This window comes from Thermobia domestica, chromosome 17, assembly GCF_964235325.1.
Source record: "Thermobia domestica chromosome 17, izTheDome1.hap1.1, whole genome shotgun sequence".
Classification (NCBI taxonomy): domain Eukaryota; kingdom Metazoa; phylum Arthropoda; class Insecta; order Zygentoma; family Lepismatidae; genus Thermobia; species Thermobia domestica.
Genome location: NC_137470.1, coordinates 44,597,654 through 44,616,420, shown reverse-complemented (window position 1 = coordinate 44,616,420; position 18,767 = coordinate 44,597,654). Strand labels below are relative to the sequence as shown.

The following is an 18,767-nucleotide window of genomic DNA, read 5'->3' as shown; positions in this document are numbered from 1 at the left end:
GACGTTTTGCTGCAGGGCGTTTCGGTGTAGGACGTTTCGGTGTATGGTTTTGTCTGTGTAAGGACGTTTAGGTGTGAGGCTGGTTCGGTGTAAATGTTCCAATGTTTACAACGAAACGTCCACTCTTCAAAATGAAAAATATTCGTTAGGGAGAAATAAATTCATGAAGTAGAAAATATAAATTAATAAATAAAATAAAAATTAAATGCTGCTGTAATTGACATTGGTTACTTATATATAGTGAGTCCCCTCGTTTCACTGTATGTCAGAACTTCTTATATACTCAAATGTTATAATTATGAATTGATTGGGAAAACGTTTTATGGTAATGATATATAGTAAAAAAGTGTGTCATGCATAAACATTGTGTACACCACACACACACCTTATTACGGCAATAACTGCACAAATCGCAAAATACTGCACAATCTTTGAAAGGAAATGTTCAAACACAGGTGGTTTTTCTTCCAAATAACCGCTTTTATATCATGCATACCCAATAAAATTAGCAAATCTAGGAGAAGAAAACTGATTATGTATCAGTGTTGAGATCTTAATTATATTATTACGGATATATTAATTTATGTTATAGTTGTAGAGGACAGTGTCAGAAAAAAGCCTCAAGAAAATTTTTAACGGCGTAAAGAACACAAGAAGAGGCTCAATTCTACCAGTCGTTCCTGAAGAAATGGTTTATATTATGAGTTACTCTTTTGTTCTTAAACTAGGTTCAAAATTGATGAATTGTGTCCACTCCACGAAGCTAATAACAAAATGGACTTTGCATTAGACGCTTGAAGAAAAATCTGTTGGAACCATGATCTCACAACACTTGATGTTAATTGTCCCGGATTTGACGCTTTCACAAGGATATTTTCAAATTTAAAGAGGTTGTGTTGGACTATAAGACCAAATGTTCCATTGTTTTCCTACAAAACAATTAACAGTGGTGATAACAAAACACTATTTGCAGAAATTAAAGGCTGTATGATGTAGCTACGAGGCATAGAATGTATTGACTGTGTCACACTTTCTACTGTTTGCATCCCTGTAAATACTAGAGTACGTCCCGTCTGCAATTCCAAATTAAACCGTATTGATCAGAGTTATAAGTATATTCTTTTTCAATAACACGTGTTGCTTCATATTCGCGACAAATGCATCGGCACTGGCTTCTAACTTTTTGGGCTATAGATTTAATCAAACGTCCTTTTAAAATAAGTACAGAAAGGGTTTCAAATCAGTCTGCACCTTCTCTCAGTAGTCCCTGCCAATTATAATTGTTCTTAGCTAACTGGAGAACATTTCAAACCAGAAGACTATTTGCAATGGTAATCATCATATTAGATCCGCCAATTTGAATTTTGTAATTTTAACGTCAGGTTCTGAATCAGTCCTAAAACCCCTTGGCAGTAAGCTGGCCGTACCATTTAATCTTCTATTTTAATAATTATTTTCTGTTTATGCTTGGAGGCTACCTCTAACGTTCAAAGGGTGGTTTCTACCATTAAACCCGCACCATTACCAAAGTAAAAAAAAAAAAAAAAAAAAATACGTGACGATTATTTTTTGATATTCTACCAGTATGCAAAGTTTCATTCAAATCAGTAAATTACACTTCAGTAAGTCTCCTTGCTAGTGCTGTTCAAATGGAACAAATAAGTTAATTGGCGGACATGGAGTCAGAAAAACGAAAAAAATACGCCAATGTTACGAAGAGATTGAGCAATAACAATGAGACTCAATAACAATGTTAATCAGTTTACACTATTGCAGAGTGGCTATAATATGACATTTCATGACTGTTCATTACAAGCATATGATTAATGCAATCAAATATTAGGCTATACACCGAAACGTCCTTTACAGCCAAGCGTCCTTACACCGTAACGTCCGTACACCGAAACATCCGTACACCGAAACATCCTACACCAAAACGCTCTATATCGAAACATCCTAGACCCATTTACGTTGGTTATTTCACTCATTCCGCTAACACGGTACCACTTCTTCATAAATGCAAATATTTTACCAATTTTTTTATCATCTTGAATTTGATCATGGTAGTTGTCTTAGCGTAAACAGCGTGTTTCTGTGAGTTGTTAAACACTTCTTTACTTCCATTAGCAATACTTTGGCTGATTCATCCCTGTACTAACTGGCTTATAAAGAATAGCTAAGGATATTAGCTCTCTGCTAAAGCCGAGGTCTTATGATGAATGCGTAAGTTCATGAGTTTGACTCCGGTTTGGGTCAATTTTCTGGTATATAATGATATATCCCTTAGTGCATGAATAACTGTTTCCATAAAGTTTCGTCCAGTTCATTAAAATTTATTTTGCATGCATGTCCTCTAAGTTTACTAGTTTTTAAAATATTATGGATTAATACCAGTAATATCACTTTGTGGTAGACATTTGCTTTGCATGTATAATAATGTATGTAATTGTTAGCTGTTGCTGTAATCAATGGAATAAGTTATTAGAATAGACCTATCATGCAGCCACAGTTTTACTCGCAATCGATCAGAATTGTAAAAATATCGGTTGACAAGATTTACAAAATGTCATCTCAACTGTAAACAATCCTCAAAAAAGACCAAATTGAAAAACGTATGATTTTTTCTTCTATCTCGCCTTCAATTAAACTTAATTTTACAATTTGAGGGTATCGATTCATATCCATTTCCATTCGTACGACTTTTCTTTTTAAAAAAGAAAGGAAACAGAACAGATTTTTACTAATCTAGTATGATCTACCGATCTTCTTAAATGTGGTTTAGTTTTCTTTTTTAAACTAGTAGCTTTCGAAAAAAGTAACCTGAACAATTGTGCGTGATTTGTTGATATTGGATATACTGGTGACTTTATGTGTACAGTTGTGTACGTGAGAGCTTAAACGATTAAACGTGCTTATTAACACGCAGGAAACAAACTCGTTAAATTTTGAATAACTTACTTAAGGTGATATGAACTAAAAGAAAATATACGTTGTTATATCTAGTGAATATTTACAATAGGAAGACATCACATATTTTTACACATATAATTAAATCGATATGTCTATGATTGACGGGTCACGTCACTCATGTCACTAATACGCAGGGGAATTGTAAAATTCTTGTGAAGGTTAGTAGGTCAAAAAGAAAAGGATAATATTATACAATACGATACTCTAAGAATGGGAATACTGATGGATGTTTGCATGGTTTAGTGTAGGATGGTATTCTGTAGAGAAGTTAAATTTATGAGGTTTGGAATTTCGGGTTTCGTTAGTCATGTGGTGAATGAATTGTTCTTTTCTTATTTTACTTCAGAAAAAATAGGGTTATTTTTATATTGACGTTAAGGCCTAAGGGCAGTGTTGGGTAAATTCCCGAGAAAATATTTATCGGGAATATTCCCGAGAAGATTTCCAGAAATGCAATTTTTCTTGGAATTTATATACAATCAGAAATAAAATTGCATTGTATTACTATACTAGCAGCGTTCACCCCGCTTCGCTGCGGTCACCCCGGAACGCAATAAACGTTGTTACTTAGATAATTTTTAATTTTTCGCTTTCAAGTGATATGATAAAAACCATAGAAGATTGCAGTAAATCTTAACATTATATCGCCTGTCATTTATGTTAACCCGCCCCGCTTCGCTGCGGTCACCCCGGAACGCAATAAACTTTGTTACTTAGATAATTTTTACTTTTTCGCTTTCAAGTGATATGATAAAAACCATAGTAGATTGCAGTAAATGTTAACATTATATCGCCTGTCATTTATGTTAACCCGCCGAGTGACACGGTCATGCGGGTTGCATATAAATACGTTTATTTTTATACCTATGATGAACTAACAAAGGATTTGTACGTTATGGACACTTGAATGGTCAATTATCTCAAGACACTGGTAATTAAAAATTAAAGTGATATGATAAAAAACATCTAGGGTCCAAATCCTAATAACCCCCCAAAAATGAAAGAAATTGGTTCAGCCGTATTAGCGTGATGAGCTAACAAAGGATTTGTGCGTTCTCTTTTATATAATAGATTATAATTTCGAATTTAAATTCGTTTAAGACAGTATTTTATTACTTTTGTCCCCAGAGGAGCATTTAAAATGTATATTCTGAACGATGTTATGTTATTAACATTTTATTATAATTAGAGAGTACGCATAAATGGATATTTATTTACAATATGTTCCATGAATGTAAATATATTTAAAAAATGATATAGTAAGTCCACATTCTTTCAAAACGCAAAAAAGTTGAAATTTACATGTAAGTGGATTTTCTAAACTTGACTCTGCTACTGATTTATACATATTAAATTTTTAAATGTTATAAACAAAATAGGTTGGGTAACTGCCAGAAGACACATGTCCCTCCATTTTGTCAACATTTGCCATAAATATGTACGTTCACAATATTTGCAAGATACTTTCTTATGTTTATAATTTAGCATTTAACATTGCCACACTCGACCTTTCTTGCTACCATTTTTCTCGAAATTTCATGCGTTATTTCACATGTAAGAGAAGTCCGAGTACCTTTTGAGAAATTCGAGTCAGAGAGAGGAGATAGACTGACGTATATTACTAACAGTGGTTCAGGGCGTATTAATAGTACTTGATCTCTATTTCTACGTAATTCTACATTACTTTACAAAATGGTTCCTGTTCATCGTTTGTGTCAGTACTTTACTAATTTGGCTATTGATTAGCTTTGGCATACTTTTTGCGTTATTCTAATCCAATGCGGTTGTTTTATGGTTTCATATGTTACATTACGTTACAAACATTATATTCAGACAGCATTGATGAGCGAGCGTTAGCAAGTGGAGGTGGGGTAGAACCCCGCAGGGCACGTTGTTTTCGATATTTGTGTTCGATATTTTCTTTACTACTTGAACACCACTATCAACTAGTTTTGACCCCCAATACTAAACAACTGTCGTACTTTTCATTGCACATGAAAATGGAACTTAAAACTCATATTATTAGTTATATAAAGTACAGTGAAAGAATTTTAAATTTTTTAAGCTCAAAATTCTTTAATACCTAGAAGTAAATCATAATATGTTAAAATAATGTAATTAGTCATAGGGTTATTATAATTTGGAACGTAAAGTAAATAAATGGAAATAAGCTACTTCCCGTGAATTTATAGGCCAGGAAAAAAACCGTGAACATTCCCATTTTTTAAATTCCTTCCCAGCGGGAATATTCCCATTACCCATCACTGTCCATGGGGTGCCTCGGAGGCACCCTGTTCAATTTTAATCCCATTATTCTTAATAGATATTTTGTCCCGTGTCCTAAAATTCTTCTATCTCTTTGTAATGCACCCTCTGATTGCGTCTTGTAAGCAAGTTTTTACTTCAGAAAAAATAGCGTAATTTTGTATACTAATGTAAAGGCCAAAGGGGTGCCTCTGAGGCTCCTATTGAAGTATGCACTTTTCTAATTATTTGATACTGCTCGTTGTTTATTACCATTGACAAAGGATTTCATAGCAATGTAGTGACTAGCCTTTCCTATTAATGACGGAAAATACAAATGGTCGCTGTGAGTTCAGGTAGCTTGTATATGCAGCAGGGAGCCTCAGAGGCACCTCTTGTGGCTTTTAAGGTGAAAACTAGCATAGGCTTTCTTGTGTTAAATATAAATTACTTTTGTAGTTTTTATGTTGTGAAGATTTATAAATGTCCAGTGTTCATGTTAGTATTAGGCATATAGTATTATATAATTTTTGTTCCGTCGAGATTTTGTTTAAAGAAGATATATTACCTATAATGTCTTTAAAACTACGTAGACATACTTAGTGAAGAGTGCCCATAGTCTTCTCCTTTGATTATTTTATTGTAGTAACGCGGTAATGGAACATGTAATGTTAATGTAAATTCCGGAGGAAGAAGTAGTGATTCCTCGATGTTGTTCCCATGAAGTAGAATGCTCCATATAAGTAAAGAAGTACGTTCGAAAACTATAAAGGCGTTATTTGAAAAAGAAATAATGAAGATGCTTTGCTTCCCATTAGTTATTTCTTAAGTCGTATACTACAAGCTTTTTTGCTGTTTTTGAGGTTGCATGTGTTAAAACATATATATAAGTCTATAAGTTAATTTGAAATTACATGGATTTACAGGGTAATTTCACAACATCCGCTTGAAAACATAGTTTTGTTAAAATTTTTTGTATGCTAGCAAAATTGTGATCACTTAAGTGCATCAGAGAATACATTACATGATGGAGTTCTATACATTACGTATTAATTTTATATCATATGTTAAATTTATATATAAAAAATCTACGGAAATTGCCCGTTTAAAAGTCGTAGGGCGTTGATCACTTGCTCAGTGGTATTGAGTAGAGTTTTTATATGACAAATTTAACCTCCCTACCATAATCCACTCGTCAGATACATTGCTTTTCGCCTAAAATTTAAATCTGTCCTCTTACACGTAGGATCTTCTTTCTGATGACAGTAACGTATAAAAAGAAGAAAAGAAGTTTTCTAGCTAAGATACATGTATGGCTAACCGCAGTGCAAAATCTAATTTAAATCGATTTACCCATTTCCGCAGCTAATGCTACATTAGCTAGATGTCGAGCTTGTTTGCTGAGATATAATATCGTCGCATGAAAACCAGAGGAACGTAACTTCAAAAATGCGGTTTTCATTTTCTTCAAGTTTGGACACAATTTTGAAAGCCCCCTTCGTGTAAACGGAACGTAACGCCATCTGTTCTTTTTGTCGATTGTCTTCTGTAATATAGCTCAATTACCATTTTATTAAATTCACATCTTTCTAAGAAAACAATATTTTTGTCTTCTGACTTGTATCCCTTCGAAAATGGAGTTACGTACCTCTGGTTCTTGTGCGACGATATGCAGATTGTTCATCTTCTCCTTCTTGAATATTGTATTTCCCAAAACGCTAGTCCACGCGACAGTTTTTCAACCAAAAATGCTAGTGTGAAACTGTCCTCTGTCTAGAGTCCCGTCAAAATATAATTTTACACGTAAAAATTTAATTTTCTTCCCGTCCTTATGATAACCATTTGAATGAACGTTACATGATAAAATGCCCGTTAAATATTGACACTCAACATATTACATATTTTATTTCATCCAGTTCAGCTTCCTGTCTTATGTAATGTGACGCATAACACTGTAATGTGATGCATAACATATTTCTTGCATTTTTTGCTATTCATCGTATAGCATTTATCTTTAAACACCATTTTAACTTTTAATGAAAAAAAAGACAATTATGACTAAAGTGTTTCACGATGACCTGAACACTCCCGGGCATTGTTTAAAAAAAAAAAGTATTAGCATGTTTACAAGCCGAGTATAGAATTTTGATTTCTCCGAATGGAATTACACCAGGTTAATAGAAATTTATTTTTTTTTTCAGCAGAAATTTCAATAGCACTAATCCAATTAGGGTGACGAAAGTGCTAATGCTTGTCCACGTTACCTTACGTGGACTTCTGGAATCATAATATCACGTATTTCAAATGAACAGATAAAAATTACAAGAAATTGAATACTCGCCGCCTCTCAAAAATATATACTTAATAAGAGGACTTAATTATGAATCAGATGTAACCGCGTTGCTATATATCAATAGACGCAAAGTTTGTATTACGTATTAAAGTTTACTATCTCAAAAGATCAGATTATATTTAAAACACACGTAGAGATTGGGGTAATGATTGAAATGACATATTTTGTGCAATATTGTAAAAGTTGTTATACCTTTCCTTTGTTTCTTTGCTATCATCACTTTTTTTTTTTTTTTTTTTTTTTTGTAGCGGCAATTGCAACAAGTTCTTGCGATTGTTAAATTTTGTGACACAAAAGTTAATGATATATAAATATCTTAGTGATAATGGATCTGATAATAATGAAATATTTATTCCATAGCATAACATATGCATATGTTCGTATGCACTTAACTCTGATATTGTATATATAAATAATTAAACAATTTGATATAGTAAAGCAAATTACACGCTTTAAATTCGAGAAAAGAGAGATATGGTATTACCTCGATACTTCTCGGTTCCATATTTGTAGAATATTTCATGTAACAGAACAAAAATAAAACGTAATTTTAGCTCGAAATATAATGTTTGATTTCAGTTTTGGTTTTTACTGATTAATTCAAATCACGTTTCCTTGTTTATTGAACCTGTTCCAGGCGCTACAACGAATATGATCTTCAAAGAGAAGTGAATAGGTGTATTATGTTAAAGGAACCAATTTCTCATTCAGATGACAAATGTGATATTACGAAGCAGTTCGGCAAAGGAATTATTCTGTCACGTATAGCAGGTAGTATGTTAACACATAAAAGTGAAAAGCGTCATACATACCGGAAGAGTGATAAGCGCAATACCCAAAGTTTAACTTCGTCAAGTCGTAAGTCCATGCATACAGCTGAGAAAACTCACCTGTGCGAACAGTGTGGTAAGGGATATAGCGTATGTTCAAGTTTGGATACACACATGTTAATAGACAAAGGTGAAAAGCCTCTCGCATGCAAAAAGTGTGGGAAGGGATATAGAGACCGTTCAAATTTGACTAAACACATGTTAATAAACACAGGAGAAAAATCCCACACATGCCAAGAATGTGGAAAGAAATTTAGTCTACGTTCACATTTGTCAACTCGCATGATAATCCACACAGGAGAAAAACCTCACACATGCCAAGAGTGTGGAGAGGAATTTAGTCAATGTTCAAACCTGGCAAGACACATGACGATACATACAAGTGAGAAATTTCACACGTGCAAAGAGTGTGGTGAGGGATTTAGTCAACGGTCATACTTGTCAAGTCACATGCTAATTCACACTGGAGAAAGACCTCATACATGCCAAGAGTGTGGGAAGAGATTTAGAGTACGCTCCAGTTTGGCTACACACATGTTAATCCACAAAGGAGAAAAACCTTACATCTGCAGTGAGTGTGGAAAGAGATTTAGACAACGTTCAAGCTTGTCAAGTCACGTGTTAATCCACACAGGAGAAAAACCTCACAAGTGCAAAGAATGTGAGAAGGAATTTAATAAGCGTTCAACACTTTCAAGACACTTGTTAATCCACAAAGGAGAAAAACGTCACGCATGCGAACAGTGTGGAAAGAGATTTAGAGTACGTTCAAATTTGGCTACACACGTTAATCCACAAAGGAGAAAGGCCTCACACATGCAATGAATGTGGTAAGGGATTTACTCAACGTTCAAGCTTATCAAATCACATGTTAATCCATACAGGAGAAAAACCTCACAAATGCAAAGAGTGTGACTTGGGATTCTCCCAACTTTCAAATCTTTCAAGACACATGTTAATCCACACAGGAGAAAAACGTCACACGTGCGAACAGTGCGGAAAGAGATTTAGAGTACGTTCAAATTTGACTACACACATGAAAATCCACACAGGATTAAAACCTCACAAGTGCAAGGAGTGTGGAATGGGATTTACACTACGTTCATGCTTGTCAAGACATATGATAGTCCATACAGGCGAAAAACCTAACACATACCAAAATTGTTGAGAGGTATTTAGTGTACGTTGAAGTCAGACTATAGATATGTTAATCCACACAGGAGGGAAGGGTTATACATGCGGCATCTCCCGCAAGGGATATAGAGTGCATTCAAGTTTGGCTAATCATATGTTAATTCACACAGGAGAGGAACCTCACAAATATCAATGTTGTGGCTTGATTTACTGTGCGATCGTGTTTGGCTACTAACTAACTCTATAGCCGACGGAACCCGGAGTTGAGTTCCTCGTTCACAAAAGCACTGTACTGACTTCTATCCTTAGCTAACTGCATCTAGTTTCCACTTTGTATTCCGATCTCGGCAAGATCCAACTTAATATTGTCCTTCCATCTGCGCCCAGGTCTTCCTAGTGGTCGTTTTGCGATTGACCTTCCAGTCAAGTCTGTGAGAGTGTATCTACTTTCTTCCATTCTAACTACATGACCTGCCCATGTAAGCCTCCTAGACCTGACGACCCCAACAGTGTTGGGTAAACCGTATAAATAATGTAGTTCCTCGTTATGAAGCTTCCTCCATTCCCGTTCCTCTTGGGTCGGAATATTCGTCTCAGGATTTTGTTCTCAAATACTTTCAGTCTATGTTCTTCATTCGGAGTAATCTACCATGTTTCGCAACCAAACAAAACAACAGGCATGATTATCGTTTTGTATATTTTAAGCTTCAAATTCCTCGACACACTTCGCGATGACAAGACATTTTGAACCCAATAGTAACACGAGTTCCTTGCTTTCAGTCGACACTTAATTTCTTCGTGAATATGATTTTCGTATGTTAATATTGATCCTACATATTTGAAACTATCTACTTCATCAAAAGTATTATTTAATGTTTTAACGCATCCATAACTTGGTGTATTACGGTCTCGAAGCACTTCTTTGTGTTTAGTTTTCTCTGCATTTACTTCTAAACCCATGTCCCTGCAACCGTTTAATAAAATCTCTCCATTTCTCTCTATTGTTCTTCTATTATCCTCCATCAAATTTACATCATTAGCTAATGCCATAACCTGGTGAATACCGTTCAACTGTCGGCCTTGGTTGCTATCTTTGATTTTCCTTATAGCGTGTTCAAGAAAAAAGTTTAATAATAGTGGCGACAACGCATTTGCTTGTTTCAGGCCATTTTGGATGTGAAAGCTCGTGGACAGAAATTGTCACTACCCGGTCGTAACTTTGGGATTCATATATCCCCTATTTTATGTCTGAAATTTTGTCGTATTCTTTTGTCTTGTTGTCTCACAGACCCGAATATCGTAGACTGTATCTATATTGAAAATTACCACTAACACTTTAATATTACAATTTACAATGACCATCTTAGACTCTATCAATATTGAAGATGACTACTAACAATTTACAATCAAAACTAATTGACCTTAATCTAATATCATAGACTGTATCTATGTTGAAACTAACGGTTAACAATTTACTGTTAACATTTACAATGACCTCTAACCTAACCTAACATTTTATTATTTAGCTTAATATTGATTTAAAAAGCAAATCCTCTTCTGTTTTACAATTTAATCTTTATTAAGGCACAAAATAGGCCTACAATTTCATATTTGGTACATTTCATTATATTTCTCATTCTTACAGGAGAACTCAGCTTTTTTCACGTTTATTTACATGTTGCACAAGTAAGTGCTTGTTGCTCTGCACAGAAATGTTTGTTGCATCTTTCACAAATTAGTATACTTTTTATGTCCTTCCTATCACAACGATGACAACGGTTTCTTCTGTTTGCAGATGACGCTCAAATTGCTAAAGTGTTTTCAGTTTTGGAGACTCCGAAATGTTTCATTGCAGCAGTCACTGATTTTGGTAACCAAGCTGACATCTCGCATCTTCGCTGCATGTGATTTTCTACCATGTACTCGGCAATGTTGGATAAAATTTACGCCTCGCATTGGGTTTATTCGATAAATCTGGATCTCGAAAATTACTGTATGCTTTACCCTACAATTTCATATTTGGTACATTTCATTATATTTCTCATTCTTACAGGAGAACTCAGCTTTTTTCACGTTTATTTACATGTTGCACAAGTAAGTGCTTGTTGCTCTGCACAGAAATGTTTGTTGCATCTTTCACAAACTAGTATACTTTTTATGTCCTTCCTATCACAACGATGACAACGGTTTCTTCTGTTTGCAGATGACGCTCAAATTGCTAAAGTGTTTTCAGTTTTGGAGACTCCGAAATGTTTCATTGCAGCAGTCACTGATTTTGGTAACCAAGCTGACATCTCGCATCTTCGCTGCATGTGATTTTCTACCATGTACTCGGCAATGTTGGATAAAATTTACGCCTCGCATTGGGTTTATTCGATAAATCTGGATCTCGAAAATTACTGTATGCTTTACCCTACAATTTCATATTTGGTACATTTCATTATATTTCTCATTCTTACAGGAGAACTCAGCTTTTTTCACGTTTATTTACATGTTGCACAAGTAAGTGCTTGTTGCTCTGCACAGAAATGTTTGTTGCATCTTTCACAAACTAGTATACTTTTTCTGTCCTTCCTATCACAAAGATGACAAAGGTTTCTTCTGTTTGCAGATGACGCTCAAATTGCTAAAGTGTTTTCAGTTTTGGAGACTCCGAAATGTTTCATTGCAGCAGTCACTGATTTTGGTAACCAAGCTGACATCTCGCATCTTCGCTGCATGTGATTTTCTACCATGTACTCGGCAATGTTGGATAAAATTTACGCCTCGCGTTGGGTTTATTCGATAAATCTGGATCTCGAAAATTATAGATGCATTATTCGCAGAAGCATCTACCATATTTGAGAACACTGCTAATGGCGACCTTCTTGTTTGCCGTTTTCTTGTGAATTCTCTCACCATTTGGTGAAATTTATCCACCATCCCTTTGGTCTTGTTATAATATAGAATTATATCTGGCTTCTTCTTATGGTGTCAGATACAGCGGTATCATGATGTTGGGTGCTGACAAAAATCACAGCTTTGCTTCTCTTAGGTGAATACCTTACTATCGTTAGGTCACCGTTGAATCCGAAGATAGATCTCAATAGACTACGAGATTTACTAGGTTGAATAATGTCGGGGAATTCACGTTTGTTGTTCATCATCGTTCCAACGAGAGTGAGATTCAGCCGTTAGCAGGTACTGAGCAAGTTCAACACTTGTAAAATAAATTGTTCATAGTAATGTTCCTTCCACTTTTGAACAAATGTTATGAAAGTTTCTTCACAACATTCTGAGCGTGATTGTTCTCCACAGTACCTCCTGGTTGCTTTCCTACGTATACATAACCTTTCTGTGCAAAATAGTTTAGTGCATCACATAACTAAAATATTTTTGTGCCATATTTATCTGGATTATTAGACATAGATTGAACGACACCGCTGTGACCACGAAATGGAACCAGTTGTTCAACTGTTACACAATTACTTGGTATAAAATAATTCCTACAGTTTGCAAGAAAACATTCCCAAACAAATCTGATGGGGGCAAGTTTGTCTTCTTTCAGTCTATTTGCGCGTGTTCTTTATCATCAAATCGAAGAAACCTTAAAATTAGATGGAATCGCATCTGTGGCATAATTTCATTTCATAATAATTTCATCCGAAAAGCTAATTGTTCGGAAAACCAATTAGGCATACACTGTACTACAATGATTGCTTACAAGGAGAGACGAAAACAGCGGTCGCACTAACAAATTAAGAAATTCTTAACTATTTCTTCTCAGATTGGAAGAAATTGCGATCAACTAAGATCTGTTATACACGATCAAACTTTCTGTTTACTTTGAACGCGTCAAACTCTGGATGGGCGTATTCCCAATTCGATCAAATAAATTCACCAGTGGACGCAAGGTATATTCATTTGTAGATAACACATTCCTACCTTCTAGATTGTCAATGGTTACGTCACTCGGTAAAATTCCAGTGATAATGTAGAAGGTAGGACTGTGCTACCTACAAATGAATATACCGGTGAAGATATTTAACTTGCCTAACTTAGGTACGGCCGCTTGGTCCATTTGGTGGTAAACTAACACACATAAATACGCTGAAAGGAGACAAACTTTCTCCCGCCAGCCTTATTTGGAAACATTAAGTGATTATTAGGGTAAAAGAAAAGTTAAAATGACAAATATATAAATTGCTTTTCCTAGTACTTTCCTCCTTGCAACAGACAGATCGCTATAGTCCCTTAGCACCATCAACCAGTGACGGATCTAGGAGGTAAAACTTGGGGTTGGGGGCAACCAGATTCCAGTCTATGACAGATATATCATGAGTTCACGCAAGCCGTTTTCATTTGAAATATATATATAAATAGTAGCTTCAATTATTTTTGACGTTCAAAAATTTGGTGGGGCCTGGGCCACCCAGCCCCGGGTTAGATCCCTCACTGTCATCAACAGAAAAAGTACGAACTATTTTGAAATCATTTTACACGAGTTTAATTCTCAGAAAGTGTCGTTAATATAATTGAGCTGAGCGAAGCGAAGCTCTTATACTCGGGTTAGCCGTTTGGTTGTCCGCGAACTCCTCCTAGACCATTTGGCCGATCTCTACCAAACTTAGCACGCTGATAGAGTATGTCGTGCTGAGTGACAACATAGGTCAAAATCAAAAATCCGATGTACCATCGAGGAATAATTACCGAGAAACGCTTGCTCCTAGACCGTTTGGCCGATCTCAACCAAACTTAGCACGCTGATAGAGTATGTGTAGATGTTGAAAAAGTCAGAATAAACTGATTACGTACTTTAAGCTCGCTCAGCTCATTTCATTGCAATCGGGTATATCCATTGCATTCCTAGTTTAAAATTTATTCGTAACTATTAGCAAACTGACTCCCACAGAAAAAGCAGGGTGATTTACAATTAAGTCAAATAATTATGGCTTAGGGGTAAGAAAACTTGTTATAGTCATAAAATAAACTGTAAAATTGAATTTCTGAAGATGTCAGAAACGTACAGTGTTTTAACTAACAAAATGAAAAAATAATCAAGCCGTATGATTCCTTGGGGTCTGGAGACCCTACGACATAAAACTGGGGTTAAGCATATCTTAATTAGCTTTCTCGGTATTCCAAGTTCTCTAAGAACGTTGTATAATGCTTCTCTCCTAACCGAGTCGTACACCTTTCTAAAATCAATAAATAGCTGATGTACCAGGGTATTGTATTCCCACTTTTTTCGAGTATTTGGCGAATGGTAAATATTTGGTCGATAGTTAATCGATTTCGTCAAAATCCACACTGACAATCTCCAATAACTTCATCTGCATATGGGGTCAGTCTTGCTAACAGAATATTTGAAAGGATTTTATAGGATGTTGACAGAAGAGAAGAGCCTCACAAAAGCCTCATCTTTTGCTACACACATGTTAATACACACAGGCGAGATCCCTCACCAATCGAAGAGTGTGGTATTTTTTTAGTCATCGTTCACACTTGTCAAGTTACGTGTTAAATCACACAGGAGAAAAACATCACATTAGCCAAGAGTGCGGTATGGATTTAGTTAACATTCAAGTTTGCCAAGACACAGGTTAATCCACACAGCAGAAAAACGTTAGTAGTGTAGAAAATGGTTTACGGTACTTTCAGGTCTAGCTAATCACAAGTTAATCCTCACAGCAAGAAAACCTCACTCGTGCAATGAAAGTGGAAAGTGATTTAGTCGGCATTCAAGTTCGGTTACACATCTTGATACACACAGTTGAAAATTCTCATTCAAGTCGAGAGTATGGGAAGGGATTTAGTTTGCATTCAAGGTTGGGAAGAAATATAAATACACAGTTGTGAAACTTTTTTTTTGTGCGATGAATTTGTTTCGCATTCAAATTTGGCAGCACAAATTTTAATATACATAAGTGAAAATTTTCTCACATCCGCTGAGTGTGGGAAAGTATTTGCTCGACCTTCAAATATTCCAAGACATTTTAGCATACAGATGAAAATCTCACATACGGCAGGATTCACGTGAAAAGATACGGCAGGATTCACGTGAATACGAAGCTCAAATTTTGCAACGCACATTTTAAAATAAACAGGGGAATTACATTACTACCGGAATGAAGAAAGTAAATCGTTCTAAAAGGGAATGGTGGATTTCATTCAAGTTCATATTTGGCAACAGTTTTATTATTACAGATCTGGAGAATTGAGCGTGTCAAAATTATGAAGAATGATTTGGTCGAAGTTTTGTATCGGAGAGACATGTTATCCCATACAGGTAAAAAATGGGTGTCAAAAGTGTGAAAAGCGTTTACTTTAATTCCATATTTTGTTAGTGGAAATATATTAAAAGATATGTGACGCGATTTACTAAAATATTATGCTTGTACTTTAGAGGATGTAGTCAGGTTACGCACATGGCAATTCATACAAGTGCGAAAAATTCTTCAATAACACGTTCCTTAAGACAAATGCTAACATAGAGATGACAGACTTTGTACGTACCAAGGGTGTGGCAGGAGGCCGCGGTGACTCAATGGTAGAGCGTTCACCTCTGGTGCAAGGGGTCCCTGGTTCGATCCCAGCTCGCGCCAAGTGAACTTTGTGGTGGACGAACGCCGTGTGCGTGGGTTTCCTCGGGGTTATCCCGTTTCCTCCCACTTTCTTCATTCCACCATTTCATTCATTCATTTCTCATCATCACCGTCTCCTTTAGCCTAAACGGCATAATCGTGGTACGTAAAACTCAAAGATTTCATTTTTCATTTCATTTCAAGAGTGTGGCAAGATATTTTGTCGAAGTTCACAAATCTAAGAGATGATAGCATAATGCAATAATAATAGTAACAGTAGTCATAGTAGCTATAATAATAGTAATAATAATAATATGTAATTGATAAGGAGAATTATTCACAGTAGTTGACTAAAGTTTGTTTAAATTTTGTAAAATTATTCCTCTGTAGGAAGTTGCTAGTTATGAGATGTTCTGTAATTATGTTGATCTGTTCAGAGGTCTTGGAAGACGCATTGAATGCTTAGTGAAAGTCTTTGTATGTTCTGTGAAAGTTAGTTTTGTGTTAAAAGTAACTCCGAGAGCCTTATGTGTATTGATTCTTGAGATAGCCAAATCATTTATGTTTTATGAAGTATTTTTCTTCAGTAGTAATATTTTTCTTTACGACTGAGGTTATGTTAAGCATTTACTCTTATCGGGGTGAACTTATAGAAGCCGTGTGTTACACCAGAAGGAAATATTATCAATGTCGCTTTGAAGCAGCTCGGGGTCCTCTATTCTGTACACTTCTTTGAAGACTTTGCAGTTTTCTGGAAATAAGTGCATTTTCTTAAAATTTAAGTTGAAGCAGCTAGTCGAGTCATTCATGTTCAATATCAATAAGAGTTTTTGAATTACGCTTCCTGAGCTTCTCCGGATGTAAGAGTTAGAAATCGATCTTACCAAGACGACTCTCTATACAACAATGATATGAATGGCCCATGAACACAGAATGTATTGGAAATTTTGTAAGTTAGATAAGAATGGTTAATGGAATCGAAGGCACTAGATAAACCGAGATAGATGGCGTTAAGTTTTGCATTCTTGCAAACACAATGTACAGCGTGATTAAATGGTGAAGCAAGAGCTATAGACATAAACCATGTTGAGCTGTGTTAAGATAGGGAGAGGTGAAATTGAAAACTCTGTCTTTGCTAATTTTCTCGCAGACGATCGATGTGTCTGAGAGAAGCGAGATCTTGCTTTAGGATGACATGTGATATTTCAATCCAGATTTAAAAATGGGAGACACGCGGTGTTTTGCAAGAAGAGGGAAACAACTTTCCCTGAAACAACTATTAAAAATGAGCGAAAGTAGAAAAGAGATAATAGATGGTGTCGAACACAGAAAGGCCTAGCTTGTATTGTCCATGCGAGAGGCTCCCTGAGGCATCTGTAGGACTTATATTGATAAATGAGATAACGAATTAAAAATGTAGGTACGTTCATTGTGCTTTTTTAGAATTTGTTACGAAACTATTCATTAAAATTTTGTTCTTTCCTCATCTTCTGCACTTGATAGAGCTTTGTACATCAGAGGAAGTATGCTAGATGTTTAGATCTAGGTCTGAGAAGAAACCATTCTTGTTTAGTGTTGTTGATGTTAGTGTCTGAATATTTTAAATCTAGTAGGTATTTACCTCTCAATAGCTTTTTCGTGTGATGTATTATATATTGAAAAGTTTATATATATATATATATATATATATATATATATATATATATATATATATATATATATATATATATACATTTGGCAATATACGCCACAGTTCCCAAGTCTTTTTCCTATTTCGGAATGTTTCTCGAGTCTCTTTGACGTGCCATGTTGGAAATTCCATCGTTTTTACTTTTATGAACAGTGCAAACTCTTTTACTGTTCTGTGAACATCGGCAAAGGAATCCAGTGAAAGGTACATTGTTCCTTCTAATAAATGCGTCCGCGGTAACATCTATAGAAGTTTACAAATTTCACGGAAGTTCCTTCCCCCATTCAGGTAGAAGCTTTAGTTTTGAGTTGGGTTGCTGGCTTTTGGGGATTGACTATGATAAGGTACGCGGTAGGTCACTTCTAGAGATTCGTGGTTTAAGAGATGTAACTTTTTCTATGAGATGATACATTCTGTCGAAAAAGTAGAAAAGACATAATCTAAGCTGTTATTTTTACGAGCTTTATGCATATTGTACTATCTCAAATCGAGTCCCTTAATAGAATAGTCGAAGAACGGGTCTCATTTGTGTCTGATGCTATCCCATATTTACTGTCGATCCATTCTAAGCCCAAGCTATGGTCACCAAAATGAACAACTTTATTACCTTGTGACGTTATTTGAAAGTGATTCGTGGCATGTTTCAAGTAAACTTCGATGACTGTTTCTATGTGATCTGCAGACACACTGGTTGAAGTTTGTGCTTTTGCACAGACTTTCCCCGGCTCAAATGATTTCACGCACACTTACGAGACCATTCTGCCTCTCCTGCTCCATTTATTGTAATACATAATAACACTCCGCCCCCTCTGTTCTTGCGTTCGTTCCTCTATATAGAGAATTCTTTGTGAAAAGGCATTTCATTGTTTCTTTCCGGATCATTCAACTATGATTCACTCTTCACTAACAGTCATATTCCAGCAACTAATAACACTATCTGAAGTTCGTTTTTAATGCTTTGTATATTTTGGTAGTACACTTTA

At 35.5% G+C, this 18,767-nt stretch overlaps 1 protein-coding gene across 1 annotated transcript in view; it reads left to right on the top strand.

Annotated features, from left to right (window-relative positions):
* The window catches only part of LOC145674512 (uncharacterized), a 28,590-nt gene extending 11,094 nt beyond the window's left edge, over positions 1-17,496 (top strand). Inside the window, exon 2 of the mRNA XM_081744667.1 lies at positions 8,205-17,496. Within this exon, the coding sequence (XP_081600793.1) occupies positions 8,205-9,222 (1,018 nt within the window). The 3' untranslated portion in view covers positions 9,223-17,496. The remainder of the gene's footprint in view (positions 1-8,204) is intronic.
* The last annotated feature ends 1,271 nt before the right edge of the window (positions 17,497-18,767 follow it).